Source organism: Tenebrio molitor, chromosome 2 (assembly GCF_963966145.1).
Source record: "Tenebrio molitor chromosome 2, icTenMoli1.1, whole genome shotgun sequence".
NCBI classification, from domain to species: Eukaryota; Metazoa; Arthropoda; class Insecta; order Coleoptera; family Tenebrionidae; genus Tenebrio; species Tenebrio molitor.
In genome coordinates, this window is record NC_091047.1 from 18,419,510 (window position 1) to 18,436,697 (window position 17,188).

Here is a 17,188-nt window from a genome sequence, read left to right on the forward strand (position 1 = left end):
ATAACCTTTTTACTTATCACAGTCCAAGTACGTATTGAATTTATATTAGTCTGCAGTACCTGTACGATTAGTAATTAAAACGTGAGCAAGTCTAGAAGTTCTAAAGTTCCAAAATCAAAATGGTTTTAAAATTGATTTTACTCTTTTTATTTTCTTTTAATTGTGTTCAGGGTGCCAACATTTTGGGATTGTATTTTCATGCCGGCAAGAGCCATCACATTCTTGGCGAAATGCTTTTAAAAGAACTTGCCCGGAGAGGACATAACGTTACCATGGCTAGTCCCTTCCCATTAGCCCAACCCTTTCCAAATTATACCGACATACATCTTACCGGAATACTAGAAGATCAATTGGGTAAGATTTATTAAACATATTTGAGAGCATTAAAAATAATTTTTCTACTAGCAAGAGAGAGTATGTTTATGAAGATGAACCAAGGGCACACTTTCATTGGAATCAACGACGTACTTGAGCTAACAAGAGCCCAGACCGAGTTAACACTTAATCACACTGAAATGGCAAAACTTTTACACTCTGGAACCAAATTCGATGTGATCATTATCGACTGGTTTATGAACAGTGCTATCTTAATGTTTGGCAAGCTATTCGACGCTCCCATTATACCAATAGCTTCTCATGGAACCACCCATCTTGCTAATTACATAACAGGAAATCCTTCTCCGCCATCTTATGTTCCCACCGCAATGTTGGCATTTTCTCCCAACATGTCCTTTTTTCAAAGAGTATTTAATGGACTGGTGACAATAGGTTACAACTTAGTTGGTCACAGCAATGCTAAATACCACCAACATCTCTTGGAAAAGTATTACGACAATCCTCCAAGTTTCGAAGAGTTAATGGACACGGTAGCTTTAGTTTTATCCAACGGGCATTACAGTTTTGAACCTGCACGACCCTTCGTTCCAAATCTTATCCCTGTGGGAGGATTTCACGTACAAAAACCAAAAAAGCTACCACAAGATCTGCAAAACTACATGGATGCTGCAAAACAAGGAGTGATTTACTTCAGTTTAGGATCTAATATGAAGAGTGTGTTGTTACCAGAAGAAAAACAACAAGAAATTTTAAGGGCGTTTGCCAAAGTCCCTTACAAGGTTCTATGGAAGTGGGAAAATGACAAATTGGAAAATAAACCTGACAATGTTCTCATTCGGAAATGGTTTCCACAAAATGACATTCTTGGTAAAGTTGTTAACAAGCCTTGCCCCATAATCATAGAAAATTTCAGGCCATCCAAATTTAAAACTATTTATAAGTCATGGCGGTCTGTTGAGCACAATCGAGTCCTTGCACCATGGAGTTCCTGTTCTAGGAGTACCAATTTTCGGTGATCAGAAAGCAAATATTCCCAACGCTGTGGCGGCAGGATATGCGGTTCAGTTAGAGTTGTCCGATTTAAATGAAGAAACTTTGGGTCAAGCTTTGAACGAGATCTTAAACAATCCGAAGTAAAATGTTCACGAAGCACGCAACTAGATTGAAAGATTTTTTTTTGCAGATACAGTGAAAATGCAAAAATGCGATCGCGACTCCTTCATGATCAACCGATGTCGCCGATGGACACGGCAGTGTTTTGGGTAGAGCACGTGATTCGACATAAAGGAGCTCCACATCTGAGGAATGCCGGAAGTTATCTGGCTTGGTATCAGTACCTCATGCTGGATGTCGCTCTGTTTGTCATTATGTTACTGGGCACAGTAATATTTATAATACGTTTTCTTATTAGAAAACTGATTAATTTGATTTTTCCTACTAGTAGAAAAGAAAAGAAGCAATAGATCGACGTACTTTTTTATAAATTATAAATAAATGAATATAAACATTATTTCTTGGGTTATTTACTACAAAATCATAATTATACAATATTAGTGACCTGACTTGACTTGACCTACCATATACAACATTCTGCAAAAAATTCTCATTATATATCATAATGTTTATTGTTTGATTTTTCAAATACTGTGTACTTCTGTATACTGCATAACAAGCTTATAAGTGAGTAATTTTAGGTAAAAAAGAAATAACCATTGAATATTTTTACTTTTGGAATAGTTACTAAGGGCCGGTTTCACCAACGGCAGTTAAAGTTAATTGTAGGTTAAAATATACGAAAACATTGTTGTAACAATAGGTAACTACGGTAACGAAGCATTTTAACCTACAGTTATCTTTAACTGCCGGCCGTTGGTGAAACCGGCCCTAAATTAAATAATATCAATGTATGAATTAACTGCAGATAATCCAAAATGCAGAAAAAACTGTAATAAAATAGCAAAATTAGCTGAAACAGAATTATTTTAAATTGGATGTTATTCAACACGTTATAAACAAAAGTTACTACTTCAAGTGTAACTTTGTTAGCCTTGTATGTAACATATGATAAAATAGTTTTTGTTCCGGAGAAACTAGTTTCTAAATATCAATTTACAGCAATCGTATCAAATTTAGTTTCAGTTTAATTCAGAAAATATGAAAATATTTTGGGGTGCATTAAAAATGGAGGAACAAAAGCGGTGCCTTTAGAATTACCCAAAAAACAAGATAATGAATGATCTAATTTGACAACTAAAAAGCAGGAATTTGACGGCGACGGTGGCGCAACCGACGCATGTCTGGGTGTGATCTTGTCCATCCCCAACCGTCGCAACGTAGACAGTGCTACGTCGGTGCTCAACATGTTTACGTTGTGCATGTCCCGTGGGCACCCTCCCCTACCAGACGCACAATACCAAAATAGTGAGTTTCGTTCATCTTTATAATCTCATAATATCTATTGCCACAAATGTGTAATCCAAGCGAATTTTACATTGCGTGTTCAATACGAAAATAAAATTTAAACAAAATTTCTGCCAGAAAGGGAGAAAAAGTTATTTCTTCAGTTATCTATTCCAAAATTTTGTATACATTATACATTAATGAATAGGTACAAATGGTAATTCACAAAAATGTATGTAAAAGCAATCAATAAATATATACGAACTCTATACTTTAAGTGGTTGATTTTTTTTGTTATTAGTCTAATCAAATTATGTATTTATATTTGTTGTCATGCAAATATTTTTGTTATACAAATATTTTTACCGAAGAATTGTTTGTTGACGTTAAAATATTGGTATTAATCCCCAATTAATTACATTATCCCAAAACAATATGCAAAAAGAGTTTATTTAATTCAATCATAACCGAACATTCAGGTCACCAGGTATGTGGTGGAGTTCAGTTGCGCAACCTCCGGAATCAAAGGTTATTTACCCCACTGAATGACACAAATTTCAGTTTTTGTAATCAAATCTATATGAATTCGTATAATTGCGCCAATAGAATTTTTGCAGCACCCAAAATTCTCTCAATCCTGTTATTAATATGTTGTGAAAAATGTTGCGTTAAGAGGTTGTCTGAACCGAAAAAATAATTGGATTTGATCCAGCGACTTCCTCTTACAAATTGAAAGCAAAGCGATTATTTTTTGTATAAAATTGTATATGTATTTATTGGTTTAATTTCTCAATACATAGTAGATTTTTATTCTAAAATTATTCACGTGACATAATATGTACACATATCGGGTGTTTATTTAATAATGAACACTCTTTATTAATGCAGATCAATTTATATAGTAATAATTAATTTTAATTCGTAATACATGAAGCCAAGACTGCCATAAAAAAATCAAATAATCTATGACTATCATAGTTCAGTTGGTATCCCTAGTTTCAATATTGCTGTTATCAAAGATACTTATTAAATTCTTTAACCTCTAATAGAGAAGCTTGACTGTTTTCAAATACAGCAATATTTAAATTAGCGCTGCCAACTGAATCACACTAGTCATAGCTTAATAGATTTTTTTCGACAGTACGGTATATAATACGGCCTGATCAAGAATGACTGAATCCGTTGATTCTAACAATGAAATTTGGCAAATTTGAAATTTACCATCAAAGGTTCATTTTTGTAATAGCATAAACATAACCGATATAACCAAAAATGTTTTTAATGTCATGTCAAGTTAGAACATCCGTTCAGTGCCAATTACGAGACAAAAAATACCAATATTTTTCAATTGTTTCATTGCCAACAGACTCTGTCATTGTTTGTCACGCTGTAGAAGTGCTAATGAAATTGGCCACTCACCATTTAAAGTAAAATTACAATATTTAACCAAAAAACTTAGTTTTTAATACAAAGTTTAATTTTATGTTTGTTGCTTACCATTTAAATAATAAACAGCTAAATTATTCTACTACTCTTTTCATACTACAATATACAGAGTGTCTATAAAAGAACATATATCAAGAGTCCCGTGAAACTCGATTATATTTGATTTTTGCCGCTTTGTAGCATATTATGGTACCAAATAGAAAAACAGAAGTTATGTAACTTCATTAATGACAGGTTCTTTGATTTTTACAATAAAAGCAATTAAACTTCTTCGTGAGGCAGCAATCCATACTCCAACCTTTATAGGATGCAATCGGGTTTCTACAAATGCATGTGGATTTTCTGAACTCCATATTCTATAATTTTGTGCTTCGTAAAAAAAATGATGTCTAATAATCTGCAAGCAAAGTTAAAAAATTAAATTGTTTAATTATTCAAATTCATTATTCATCATTCAAATTGTTCAAAAATCAGTTGCAGTATTCTAAGCGCCTCTCAGAATTGCCTGGTCGAAGTTCTTGAAGTGATTTTGTGTGAATAGAAGTTCAGGTTTTTTCTAACAATTTTCTGACAAGTGAAGAGTGGTACATCAGCCTGAAGTGATAACTTCCTGAGGGATATTTTTGAGCTTTGTTCCATTCGTTGGAGTAAATCTTCAACAATTTCTTCATTCACTCTTCCTACACTTTTACCTTTTTCAACAGTTGCCCCAAATCTATCCACAATTCTTCTAATGTGTGGAATTAATTTGCTTCCACGATGTTGTAATTTGGAAATTTTGCGAAAAACTCTTCCTTACAAGCATCTATAGAATAAACCTACTCTCCATTCTGCAGGGTACCATTTCGGTAATACGACATCACAATGAAGGTGTTTTGCTCTAGCGATAAAACCACTGCGGTTTACTAAAAAGACTGCTTATTACTTACTGTAAACATACAATGAGGGACATGGAATCCTGGGCAGCCTGTTATTGTCATTTCAAAAAGTGTCAATGTAAATGCACCTTTACCGTCATTATAATTGATATTTTCAAAAAAACTGTCAACTTGGTTATGAGTAGCTAAGGTATGGTTTAGAAATTTTGACAACTGAATGACACATCTGCCCAGTTTTCCGTGTCCCCAATAGTACGAAAATAAATGTCTTTCCTAACTTGTTTTTGGTATTCACGGTTCACACTTATTCGGAAAAACGTTTTACTCTTAATAAGACTGTTGAAGAAAATCACAAGCAAAACAACTAAGACGCCGAACTCACAAACTGACACTAAGTTTTAATTATTAATAATTTGACATTTGTCATTTGACATCTAATTTGCCAGCTTCAATGACTCGACATAGTTCGGCCAAAAAAATATAGAGCCGCACAATTCCACAGGACTCTTGATATATGTTCTTTTATAGACACTTTACATACATACTATAGTACCGATAAATGTCTATCAATCTGACTCCAATTTTTGATCAATAAATGTTTTTTTTTGTTCGACACTGTCAGAATTTGAGAATTTTCTCCTGTGTGAACGGATTTTGATAAATTTGACAACTTGTCAAAACGAAACGTCAAGCTAATTTTAAAGATTTTTAGCGATTTGGAGCCTTTAAGGGGCTCGTCGAACAAAAAAACGTTGTATTCAACTCGTTCTTGTGTAATTTGGGCTTTTTTGGCACTCGTGGACATTTAAAACTCTCGTTTCACTCGAGTTTTAAACTGGTCCACTCATGCCAAAAAAAGCCAAAATTACACACGAACTCGTTAAATAAATAACTATTTCACTTCTAGCGATTAGAAAATGAGAAAATCATTTTCATTTAAAAAAAAATTGACGTTTTTGCAACGACCCAATATTGAATTTATCTGATCAAATAAACTCCATCAATTATGCTATTGTTTTCAAGTCCTTCTCTTTAATTTTAGGTGTAACAACTAAACAAGTTAAGGGTGGATATCTCCTTCGTTACAAACGTAAGTACGTGTGTATGTATTTAGTATATGTTTCAAAAATGGATAAAGGGCGGCTGGGAAAAACAAAAGGTTTAAAAACGCACGGCTTAACTTGAAATTGAACGAAAAAGGATCAATGAGTTACCGTCACCAACATTTGATTGAGCTGTTGTCGTGTATTTCACTTTCAGGAATTTAATAATAATAAAAACGAGCCTCTAAACTCTAAAGTACTATGTAGATAAAAAATATACGACACACTGGACCCGGTGGTAAATGAATTTGTCAATCCTCAAAAATCCTTTATTATATTATTACTTGAATTTAATATGCAATAACGGTCACTTATTGTGGAATAATCTAATATTTATATATTTTACCATCACACAATCCAAAGTGCACGCCAAAAGCTTGGAATGACAAAAATATTGTCTTTCCCGTTGAGCTTTTTTTAGAAAAGATCTTCCAAAATTATTATTGTGTCAACGCGTAATAAATAACTTAAATGAGCACAGACGTTTTGTTAATCATTATCAAAGAACAGTTTCCACGTAGAGTAGGAGAACTATTAACTAACAATGTTGGTATTTGTTTGACACTATTAAATGTTTTAATTTGTTTCGTCCAAAACGAACGTTATTATTTAATAAAACTAGCCCCAACAGCTTTAATGAAAAAAAAAAAATTGATCGGATGTTACATTCCACAACGCCAACTGAAAAGTATAATTTCAATATAAAATTTGTGGGAAAATCTAGTAGAATAGTAGGAAGGAAGAAAATATTATTAGAAACAATAGAAAAGGCATTAAAGTACAGTGAAGGTCTCAGCCTGTCAAGTGTAAAAACGTTTGGTTTTGTAGACTTTTTATCAATATCTTGAAGCTGACGGCGGCATTGTAAAAGCTTTTAGTCTAATGACATTATCCAGCTTACGGTAAATTACTTTTACATAATGTGCCAAAAGCTTGGTAACTTTCTTAGGAAGGAAGTATGATAAATTCAATTAACGCTGAAATTAATCAGCTGCTCTTTCAGCAGGTAAATATAAAATGCGATACATTAATAATAATTATTCTGAACCACTTTATTTTTCATGCCGATTCGATTTCGTTATATCGTGTGTTCCACAAAAAACTCACTCGCAGCAAGCCATGACAAAAGTGAAGTATGTCTTAATACCAGATGTGAAATGAACTACTAAAGTAAATTTATAGGTTATCTGTCACAACTCACAATATGATGAAAATTTGTAAGTAACAAATGAACTACTTCCAATGATCCTAAAATCGACATGACCAGTCTATCTATCTCTACAGTCATGGCTTACTGCGAGTGAGTTTTTATTGGAACACAGGATACATAATATGTAAAAAAGCTTTCAACAAGCTGATTAAAAATTATATCGGAAACAATTCAATCTCGTAACTATTCTTCTAATTCTTGTAATGAAGTTATTTCTGAAAATAGATACTCCAATAAATTAAATAACAGTGATGATTGCATTCTTCCTAGAACGTACTAAGACTGTCACTATAATAGTGTAATAATAGTTATTTAAGATATAAGTGTAAAAAGTTATCCTTTATTGCACGAACGGGTTTAAAATACGACCGAGGTACGAGGGAGTATTTTAAAAGATGTGAGTGCAACAAAGGAACTTTTTACACGTATGTCTTACAACATTTTATCTACGATCGTGAGATCATCACACCGGTTTCAACATAAATTTGTATAAAATAATTCATTGGTTTAATATTTCATGAATAACCAAAGTCGTTTGAGAACCACGTCGTTTAGCAACCTAAACAATGTTTCCAACAAATTCGATTGTTGTATTCTGACAGTTCTGTGCCATAAAAGCGAGAAATCGTGCTCTAAAACTTTTAGAGAACGATTCCGTCAGTTTCTCTAAACGTCAACTTTGACAACGATTTTTAGTGCAAAAAGTGCCTACTTTTTACGCGATCGTAGATAAACACAGTTTGAAGCTAAATATAAAGTGTAATGTTGTACACAGTGATCAACAAGAAAACAAATCAAGAGTACTACCTCATCTTTTGTTTCATCGAAACGTCTGTCTTATTGTACACATATACAGAGTGTCCCCAAAGAAAGACGAGTCCATAACTCCCTTATTTATCGGAGGATTTTAATTATCTAAAGTCCATTCAAAAATCAAAAAACCATCACCTGTTGCTTTAGATTGGTAAAATTTAAAAAACCCTAGATAGATATTTTTTCATACTATGTTGGTAACTATAAATTATGACATTTATTTGATTCAAAATAAAATTAAATTGCTCTGAATTCCGTTCATACTGTTTTATTAGCAGCACGTTTCATTTATTTATTGATTCTTATTATTTTTACTTAAACATGCCCAGAAAAACAAGACATTTAATAAACACTTAACCTCAAAATTACAATTCTCACCAAATTTTACACTACACAGCGTTGCCGATAGTAATTATCGAGGAAAATGCGACGTTGGTGGTTTTTTGATTTTTGAATGGACTTTATACACCATATTAAATGGTTGTTAATAGGCTACAAAACAGCTTAATAAATTCACGTATAGCTCCAAGGGCTTCAAGACTAAACTGTCAAAATATTTTTTTTCAAATGGGATTACATACTTTTTTATAGTAATTCTGATAGAGATTTTAATTCTGAAAACAACAATGTATCACAAGTATAACTGCACATAAAAAAAATTACACTAACTTTTGAAACAAATGACGAGCACCAAGCGAAAAGCTATCAAAATGCATTGCGTTACAATGTAATAACCAAATTAAGGTACCTGGAAAAACAAATGACAAATAATAACATGTGGGATTGCGCAGATAGTAGCGTTTTTTACATTTTTTTGGTAAAATTTTTGGTATTTAAGTGTATACTTGTGATACATTGTTGTTTTCACTTATAATATCCCTAGTGCATTGATTATTTCCGGAAATTTTTTCGAATGCATTTCTAAAACGTATTAATTGCGTTTTGGAAATGCATGAGAATAAAATTTCCGGATATTAATCAATGCACGAGGGCATATTCGGTAAGAAAATCGCAACGACACGGACATTATGCTTCTTAAATTATAAATTTTTAAATCGTACGACACTCATTAAAGACCAATAGAAAAATTAGTTCACGAGCCATAACCAAGACAACAACAAAATAAATGATTTTGATTGGCTGAAAAAATTTCCACTTATTAATCACAGTTAGGTTGGTTTACCTACAAAAAATTTCCAAGAAATTTTTTTGTTGCCATGGTTATGGCTCGTGAACTAATTTTTCTATTGGTCATTAATGAGTGTCGTACGATTTTCATTAGTAATACAACGAGAGGGTACGAAATTGCCGGAAATTTTCGATCTCATTATACGAGTATTTGTTTCGACGACAATTTCCACAAGTGAGCGTAGCGAACGAGTGGAAATTGTCTAAGAAACAAATACCAGTAAAATGAGGAGAAAAATTTCCCGCAATTTCGTACCATCGAGTTGTATTCGGCATGACAATTCCACGAAGGAAAATTTCATTTTCAAGTTTTACACAATTTTTTTAATTTATACGTATTCTTATGACTCTCAAAGCGTTAGTTAACGTAGTTGAAAACAACAAAAATTTTGCTGTGGACCCAAAATGAGTTTATCAAAATTCGAGGAAGGAGGAGAAAATTACAGCGATAATTTTTGGAAGGTGGAGATGATTACAGCGATAAATTTTCGATAATTTTAGGACCATGCTAAATTATCGGTGTAATTCGTTCCTAATTGGTCCAATGATTCAAAATACTACAAGTTGATTGGTTGAAATTTTCTGAGTGGAATTGTCAGAATAAAAATCTCTATCAGAATTACTAAAAAAAAATATGTAATCCCATTTGAAAAAAAATATTTTGACAGTTTACCCTTGAAGCCCATGGGGCTATACTTGAATTTATTAGGCCATTTTGTAGTCTATTAACAACTATTTAATTTGATGTACAGATAATTAAAATCTTCCGATAAATAACAGAGTTATGGACTCGTCTTCTTTTTTGGGGACACCCTGTAAATGCTTGCTACACACTCGTTTTATTGGTTACTTATCTTTCGAAAAATCATTATCATAACAGGAAACGTCCGTAAACTTTCAAGAAATCGAAAACTTTTTTTCGAGGTTAACATCAACACCGTTGCTTTAAAACTGACGTTTCTTTGACATTTCACCGAAAAATCTCCTTACCAGTGGTGTCGCGTTTGTTTAAATTACGAATGTAAAATGTTGCTCTTGTTTATTTTATAAATTTTCTGCGTTACCAGATGATAATAATAAAATGCACAATTATAATTACAACCTCTAAAATTCATGAGGTATGGTATACATATTATACAGGCTGATTCACGTAGCCCGTAAATTAGAAACTTTTTGATTTCCCAAAATCATATTAATATGAAAATTGGTAGTTGACTATAACCGACTACTCCAAGTTAAAATGAAATATTTTCAAAATGACGGCACTTCCGGAAATACCGGAAATCGATGCCATCTTTGTTTTTTTAAATAGAAAGGCCCCGTTTTGACTTCACATTTCGATTCTACGTTAACTTTTGAGTTTAGTACGTCTTTTTATCAATACTTATTTGTCATCGTTTTTGACCTATGTCATCTTTTTTGCAAAAAAGTGAGGTTGCAGGGCTTCATTAAAAAATTTATAATTCCTGAACCATCAGAAATAAATAATTTATTTTTACTTTACTGACTTGCCAAAGATTTGGCCGCTTTTTTGCGCTATCAACGACATTTTTTTAATGTTTCATACGCCTACTACAATTTTTTAAAATTGATAATCAAAAAATGTCGAAAACTTCATTTTTTTAAATGGCAACTACCATTTCTGATACTAGATATAAATGTAAAATTACATTTTAAGGCCACTTTTATTAACATCATGGATGCCTATTTGCAGCCGTTTAGGCGTAATTTTAATTTTTTGAATAAAATATTATTTTTTATAATCAATTGTTTTATTTAAATTTTTATTCAAAAATAACATTGCAATAAATATTAGATAACAACAAAACAATAAAAAATAAGCAAATTAACAAAAAAATATTTTAATGTATGTAAATGAATTCATTGAAAATATTTTTTTGTTAATTTGCTTATTTTTTATTATTTCGTTGTTATTTACTGTTTATTGCATGTGATTTTTGAATAAAATTTCAAATAAAACAATTGTTTGATAAAAAAAAACAATATTTTACTCAAAAAATCGAAATTACGCCAAAACGGCTGGGAATAGGCATACATAATGTTAATAAAAGTAGGCTTAGAATTAAATTTTACATTTATATCTAGTGTCACAAATGGTGGTTGCCATTTAAAAAAATGAAGTTTTTGACATTTTTTGATTAGCAATTTTGAAAAATTTCAGTAGGCGTATGAAACATTAAAAAATTTCACTAATAGCGGAAAAGATCGGCCAGGTCTTTAGGAATTCAACTTAAAAAAATCTATTATTTATTTCAGATGGTTCAAGAGTTATAAATTTGTTAATGAAGCCCTGCAATCTCGCTTTTTTGCAAAAAAGATGACATAGGTCAAAAACGATGACAGATAAGTGTTGACAAAAAGACGCTCTAAACTCAAAATTTAACGTAAAATCAAAATGTGTAGTCAAAATGAGGCCTTTCTATTTAAAAAAATAAAGATGGCGTCGATTTCTGGTATTTCCGGAAGTGCCGCCATTTTGAAATATTTCATTTGAACTTGGATCAATCGATTATAGTCAACTACCAATTCTCATATTAATATGATTTGGGGAAATCAGAAAGTTTCTAATGAACGGGCTACGTGAATCAGCCTGTATATGTATGGCGTTTGAGACCACAAATTGTCTACGGCCATGCATCGAACGCTTATTTGCATAGGGTTCCGCTAGAACATGACCCATAATTTGCAACGCCCGGTCTGATTTGTTTTCTTTTTTATCACTTTGTAAAATCTACCGGGTATCAACCATCAAACCTGGCCATAGGCACATTGCACATATTAAAATAATATATGAGTTGCTATGAAACATATTATTGTTTCGTCAAATTTGCCCAATAATAATTGAACATAATACTGTTCTGTGATCGTTCTTCCCTTTTTCAAATTTCAAAAGTATTTCTACTTTCTACGTTACCTACATCAAAAGTTTCCTGATGGCATTGTTTGTACAGATGATAATTATAGCTGTCAATATGACATTACACAATAATATATTTCGTAGCAACTCATATATTATTTTAATACAGGGTTATTCTAAATGATTGTAGTCGAAGTAGGCCATGCCCATGTTATTAGGTTTTTGCCGCTTTCATGTGAACTGTCAGTTGTGTCGCTGTCACTGTCATTTTTTAGGTGAAAAGTGCGGTGATGAGGATTTTATTTATTTTTGTTAAATTAACGATGGAATCCAGAAATATTGAGTTGTTCTACAATCAATTTTAAAAATATTGAGTTGTTTTGCACCCAATTTAACACATCATTTTGATGATTTTTTTATGTGGAGCGGCAACCATAAATTTTACATTCAGTTTTCACGCCTACTTCGACTACAATCATTTAGAATAACCCTGTATGTGTAATGTGCCTATGGCCAGGTTTGGTGGTTGATACCCGGTATATAGCGAGGTATTAAAAATCAATGCGAATATTTTGACTATTAATAGGACTCACTCGCCAACTTTTTTTACAACAATTTTTCCAAACTGGAGTCAACACAGTTACGATCGTAGCTGTAATGCAAGAAATGACGTAATCTATTTTGAAATTACATACATATCTGCTAAAGGAGGAATTTTTGCTATTTTGTTATTATAAAGAAAAGTTAAACTGGTAACTTCTATTGCCAGTCAAAATATTTGTATTTGTTTTCTTAGCACCCGCCATACAGGACGACGAATAAATTATCTCCAGAAAGATGTTTACGTATTTTTTCACTTGATTTTTAGGCGGCCTATTTTGTAAAAACTGGTCTGAAGAATGGTTTGTCTTATACGAAGATTCAACATTGGCCTGGTTTGCAGATAAGGGTTTGAGTAGACCAAGAGGACGAGTACGAATTAGCGAATTCCCTGAATTATTAGCAGTCGGAGAATGGACACGACAAGTTCCAAAACGACCTCGTTTTCCTCGAAGTTGCCACATAGGCCAACTTTTAGCTATAGGGACAAGAATACCACATGATGTTCACTGGCTCATGGCACAATCATCCGCGGAAGTCAAGTAAGTAACAAAACCAACATAATGAATTTTCAGGTGTCCCCAAAAGTTTTACAAAAAATTTCTTGTAATCCGCACGACGGATATTGTGGTAGACTATTTCCTGAAAAAAAATTAAACTCACAGAAAAACAACAAATGCAAATTTCAGTTTTTCTGTGATTTTTTCATTTTTTTGCCTTCATAAATTTGGTCCAATCAAAATGCTGCCAAATTTTAATTTCAGCCAACAGTCGACAGCGAATATTCATGCATTTGTCCGTTAATAACATGTCGATGTTAATAACCGCTCTCTCTCTTTTTCTCTCATTTACTTGTAATTGGCTGAAATTCAAATTTTGCAGCAATCTAGATTTGAATTTTAGCCAATTAGTCCAATCAATAGGGAGTTTTACCTTGCAATAGGTACAGAAAAGTTTATACTTGGCAGGTATCTTCTATCAGGCATATTATTAATGTTGTTGAGTTTGCGACCTTGGGGGGTTGCCGCTCGCCCCGCCATACTGGAGAATAGGGGTACAAAATCACATTTTTGCGATTATTTCATTATCCGTGCGAGATACCTCTATCTAAGTTATTATAGAAAATGTAGAGCATGCAATTCTATACATTTTTTGTTCTTTATGTTTTTTTGTCAGATCAATAGTTTCATAGTTACAGCGTGTAGAAATCGAGAATTTCTTTTATTTTTGTATTTTTTATTCTTTTCCTCACCACCACAGAGGTAGAGCAATAGGGTGCGTTTTTTTTTATGTGGTGTCCCCAGTGGGCATAGTCCACGATGCAGTAGAAGTTTACTGTTTTACTCTTTTTGATCTCTTTGTAGCGTAGACGGACCCTAATGATCTGGATCGAACGGTATAGATGAGCTGAATTCATCAGAGTTTATGAATTCGGGAATTCCTCTTGAGAATTTTCCTCTTGTTCCTCAGGGTCATCATCCTCATCATCAAGATCATCTGGCGTTTGCCAAAATAAAAATTCATTGATTTCAGGTATTTGTTCGTCTTGATCTTCAGATTCTGGAACGTCTGTGATTATTTCATTATCCGTGCGAGACACGTACAGTGCATTTTTTTTAACTGTTGCCATAGGGAATTGCATGGTAAAACTTATACCCCCTGTTAACTTTTGTTCTGATGAAAATATTCAAACCATTTTTGGAACAAAGTTTGAAGATTTTTTAAACTATCGGATAGATTACAATTCAATATCCTAAACTGTCGAAAAAGTTGTGAAAAAAATATTTTCTAGCGCGCCGGAATAACAGTACGTCGAGCGGCCGCCAGAATAGCGTCCGTGTCGGCTCAACCAGCACCTGACCATCTCCAGTTTTGACTTTTGTCACTTTCATTTAAAAAATAGCGAGATCTCCTGGAGGCTATGATTAAATTAATTAGCTTTTGGAAGGCAGAACATGTAAACATTTATTTATTAAAAAAAATAAAACGTTAACGCACAAATAACTCAACAAATTAACAGAAATTATTAAAAGACATGTTCAAAGTGTTTTCCTTCGACTGCTAGACAATGTCCCAAGCGATCTTGAAAGTTTCTTCACGTGTTATTCTTGCCCTTAATTCCTCCACAGTTTCTGGTTGACCTCTTATGCGTTTTTTTAACTGTTGCTGTTGGGAATTGCATGGTAAAAATTATACCCTCTGTTAACTTATGATCCACTGCAGATTTGGTGCGAATTTTTATTTTTTTTAAATAAATCATTAATAAGACTATGTAATGCATACTTTTGAACAACGAACGACAAGCAGTTTTATTTTACTAATTTTACTCTTCAAAGTTGAAATTAATGAACGTAAACAATTTGACAAAACACGTAGTAGGCGATATGGGAACAAAAATTAGGTTTTATATTTTTATTTATTATTTATTTTAATCATAGCCTCGAGGAGATCTCGCTATTTATTTTTTAAATGAAAGTGACAAAAGTCAAAAGTGGAGATAGTCAGGTCTCAGGTGCTTGTTGAGCCGACAGGAACGCTATTCTGGCGGCCGCTCGACGTACTATTATTCCGGCGCGCTAGAAATATTTTTTCACAACTTTTTCGAGAGTTTAGGATATTGAATTGTAATCTATCCGATAGTTTAAAAAATCTTCCAACTTTGTTCCAAAAATGGTTTGAATATTTTGATCAGAACAAAAGTTAACAGGGGGTACAAGTTTTACCATGCAATTCCCTATGGCAACAGTTAAAAAAAATGCACTGTATATCTAACTACTTACAAAAAATGTAGAACATACAATTCTCTACAATTTTTGTTCTTTACATTTTTTTTTTTTTCAGATCAATAGTTTCGTAGTTACAGCCTGTAGAAATCGAGCATTTATTGTTTGTCCGTCTACGGGAATATCAGACTCCAACGTGTATACTAATGAAACAGGTAAACGCCAAATGATCCTGATGATGATGATGATGACCCTGAGGAACAAGAGGAAAATTCTCAAGAGGAATTCTCGAATTCATAAACTCTGATGAATTCAGCTCATCTAAACCGATCAATCCAGATCATTTGGATCCGTCTACGTTACAAAGAGATCAAAAAGAGTAAAACAGTAAATTTCTACTGCATCGTAGACTGTGCCCACCGGGGACACTACGTAAAAAAAAATGCACCCTATTGCTCTACCCCTGTGGTGGTCTGGAAAAGAATAAAAATTACAAAAATAATAGAAATTCTCGATTTCTACACGCTGTAACTACGAAACTATTGATCTGACAAAAAAACATAATGAACAAAAAAATGTAGAGAATTGTACGCTCTACATTTTTCATAATAACTTAGATAGACGTATCTCACACGGATAATGAAATAATCGCAGAAATGTGATTTTCCACCCCTATTCTCCAGTATGGCGGGGCGAGCGACAACCCCCCAAGGTCGCAAACTCGGCAATATTAATAATATGCCTAATAGAAGATACCAGCCAAGTATAAACTTTTCTGTACCTTTTGCAAGGTGGAGACATTTTTATGTCTCTATTGACTGGACTAAATAACAAGTACTCGAGAGCGAATATTCTTGCACTTGTACATTAATTACCGTCCTCATCTCCTTGTCATTGGCTGAACTTCAAATTTGGCAGCAACCTGACGGGACTAATTTTTGTGAAATAGGTACGTAAATAGTCAACAGTATTCAAAATTTCACGTTTTTAAACAATTGAATCAGTCATTGTTTTTTGGATAACGTCAATATTTTTGTAATAATGACAATGTATTGGTAACTTATTAATATTTTTCGTGTTCGTTTCCCGAGATACATAACGTAAAATGTGGTATGTAACTAAATATACTGGCTACAACTCAATGGGGCAACGTCAACTCATGTTAGGAAATAATGAGAAAAATAATTAAAAAATTCTATACCTCTTAGATTGAAGATGGATTGAAGATATGGGGGCTCAAAATGTGCAGCTTTGAACTCGTTTATTTTAAATATTAAAAAAGATTTAGACTATTTGTCTTTTACTAGCCAATGCTATAACAATACTGAAGAATTGTGATCAAGTTTCCAATTATTTACTTCATTATTTCCAGCATTTCCAAGAGGAGCAAGAGGTGATTTTATGTCGGTTTTACCTCAAATAACGTATGGCAACATGGCTTTGATTTTTCTTTCTTATTTCCATGGATACAACAAAAATGAAATATTTGTAGACTATTGGGATACATTGAATGTTTTAAATGTTGCCACATTTAGTGTAATGAATAGGTCCATATCTTCTACAAAAAAGATTTTTTACCTGATATTTTAATTACTACTTACAACTTACAACGT

General features: G+C 32.8%; 2 protein-coding genes across 2 annotated transcripts in view; both read left to right on the top strand.

The window, feature by feature from the left end:
• The first annotated feature begins 38 nt into the window (after window positions 1-38).
• Window positions 39-1,846, top strand: LOC138122680 (UDP-glucosyltransferase 2-like). Its single transcript, XM_069036934.1, has 4 exons — window positions 39-354; window positions 406-1,203; window positions 1,250-1,469; window positions 1,520-1,846. Exons 1-4 carry the CDS (start codon window positions 120-122, stop codon window positions 1,797-1,799), a joined length of 1,533 nt encoding a protein of 510 aa, XP_068893035.1. The 5' UTR covers window positions 39-119; the 3' UTR covers window positions 1,800-1,846.
• A 783-nt stretch (window positions 1,847-2,629) lies between these two features.
• LOC138123857 (uncharacterized) overlaps window positions 2,630-17,188 on the top strand; it is a 28,210-nt gene continuing 13,651 nt past the window's right edge. The window contains 4 exon segments of the mRNA XM_069038693.1: window positions 2,630-2,680; window positions 2,682-2,757; window positions 6,103-6,150; window positions 13,121-13,394. Of these exon segments, the coding sequence (XP_068894794.1) occupies window positions 2,630-2,680; window positions 2,682-2,757; window positions 6,103-6,150; window positions 13,121-13,394 (449 nt within the window).

What these genes read in the sequence shown, in the direction of transcription:
- LOC138122680 (XM_069036934.1), top strand. Translation starts at nt 120, where the DNA reads ATGGTTTTAAAATTGATTTTACTCTTTTTATTTTCTTTTAATTGTGTT. An exon ending in AATACTAGAAGATCAATTGG is followed by an intron (nt 355 to 405) that starts GTAAGATTTATT and finishes TTTTTCTACTAG; the next exon opens with CAAGAGAGAGTATGTTTATG. An exon ending in TCCACAAAATGACATTCTTG is followed by an intron (nt 1,204 to 1,249) that starts GTAAAGTTGTTA and finishes AGAAAATTTCAG; the next exon opens with GCCATCCAAATTTAAAACTA.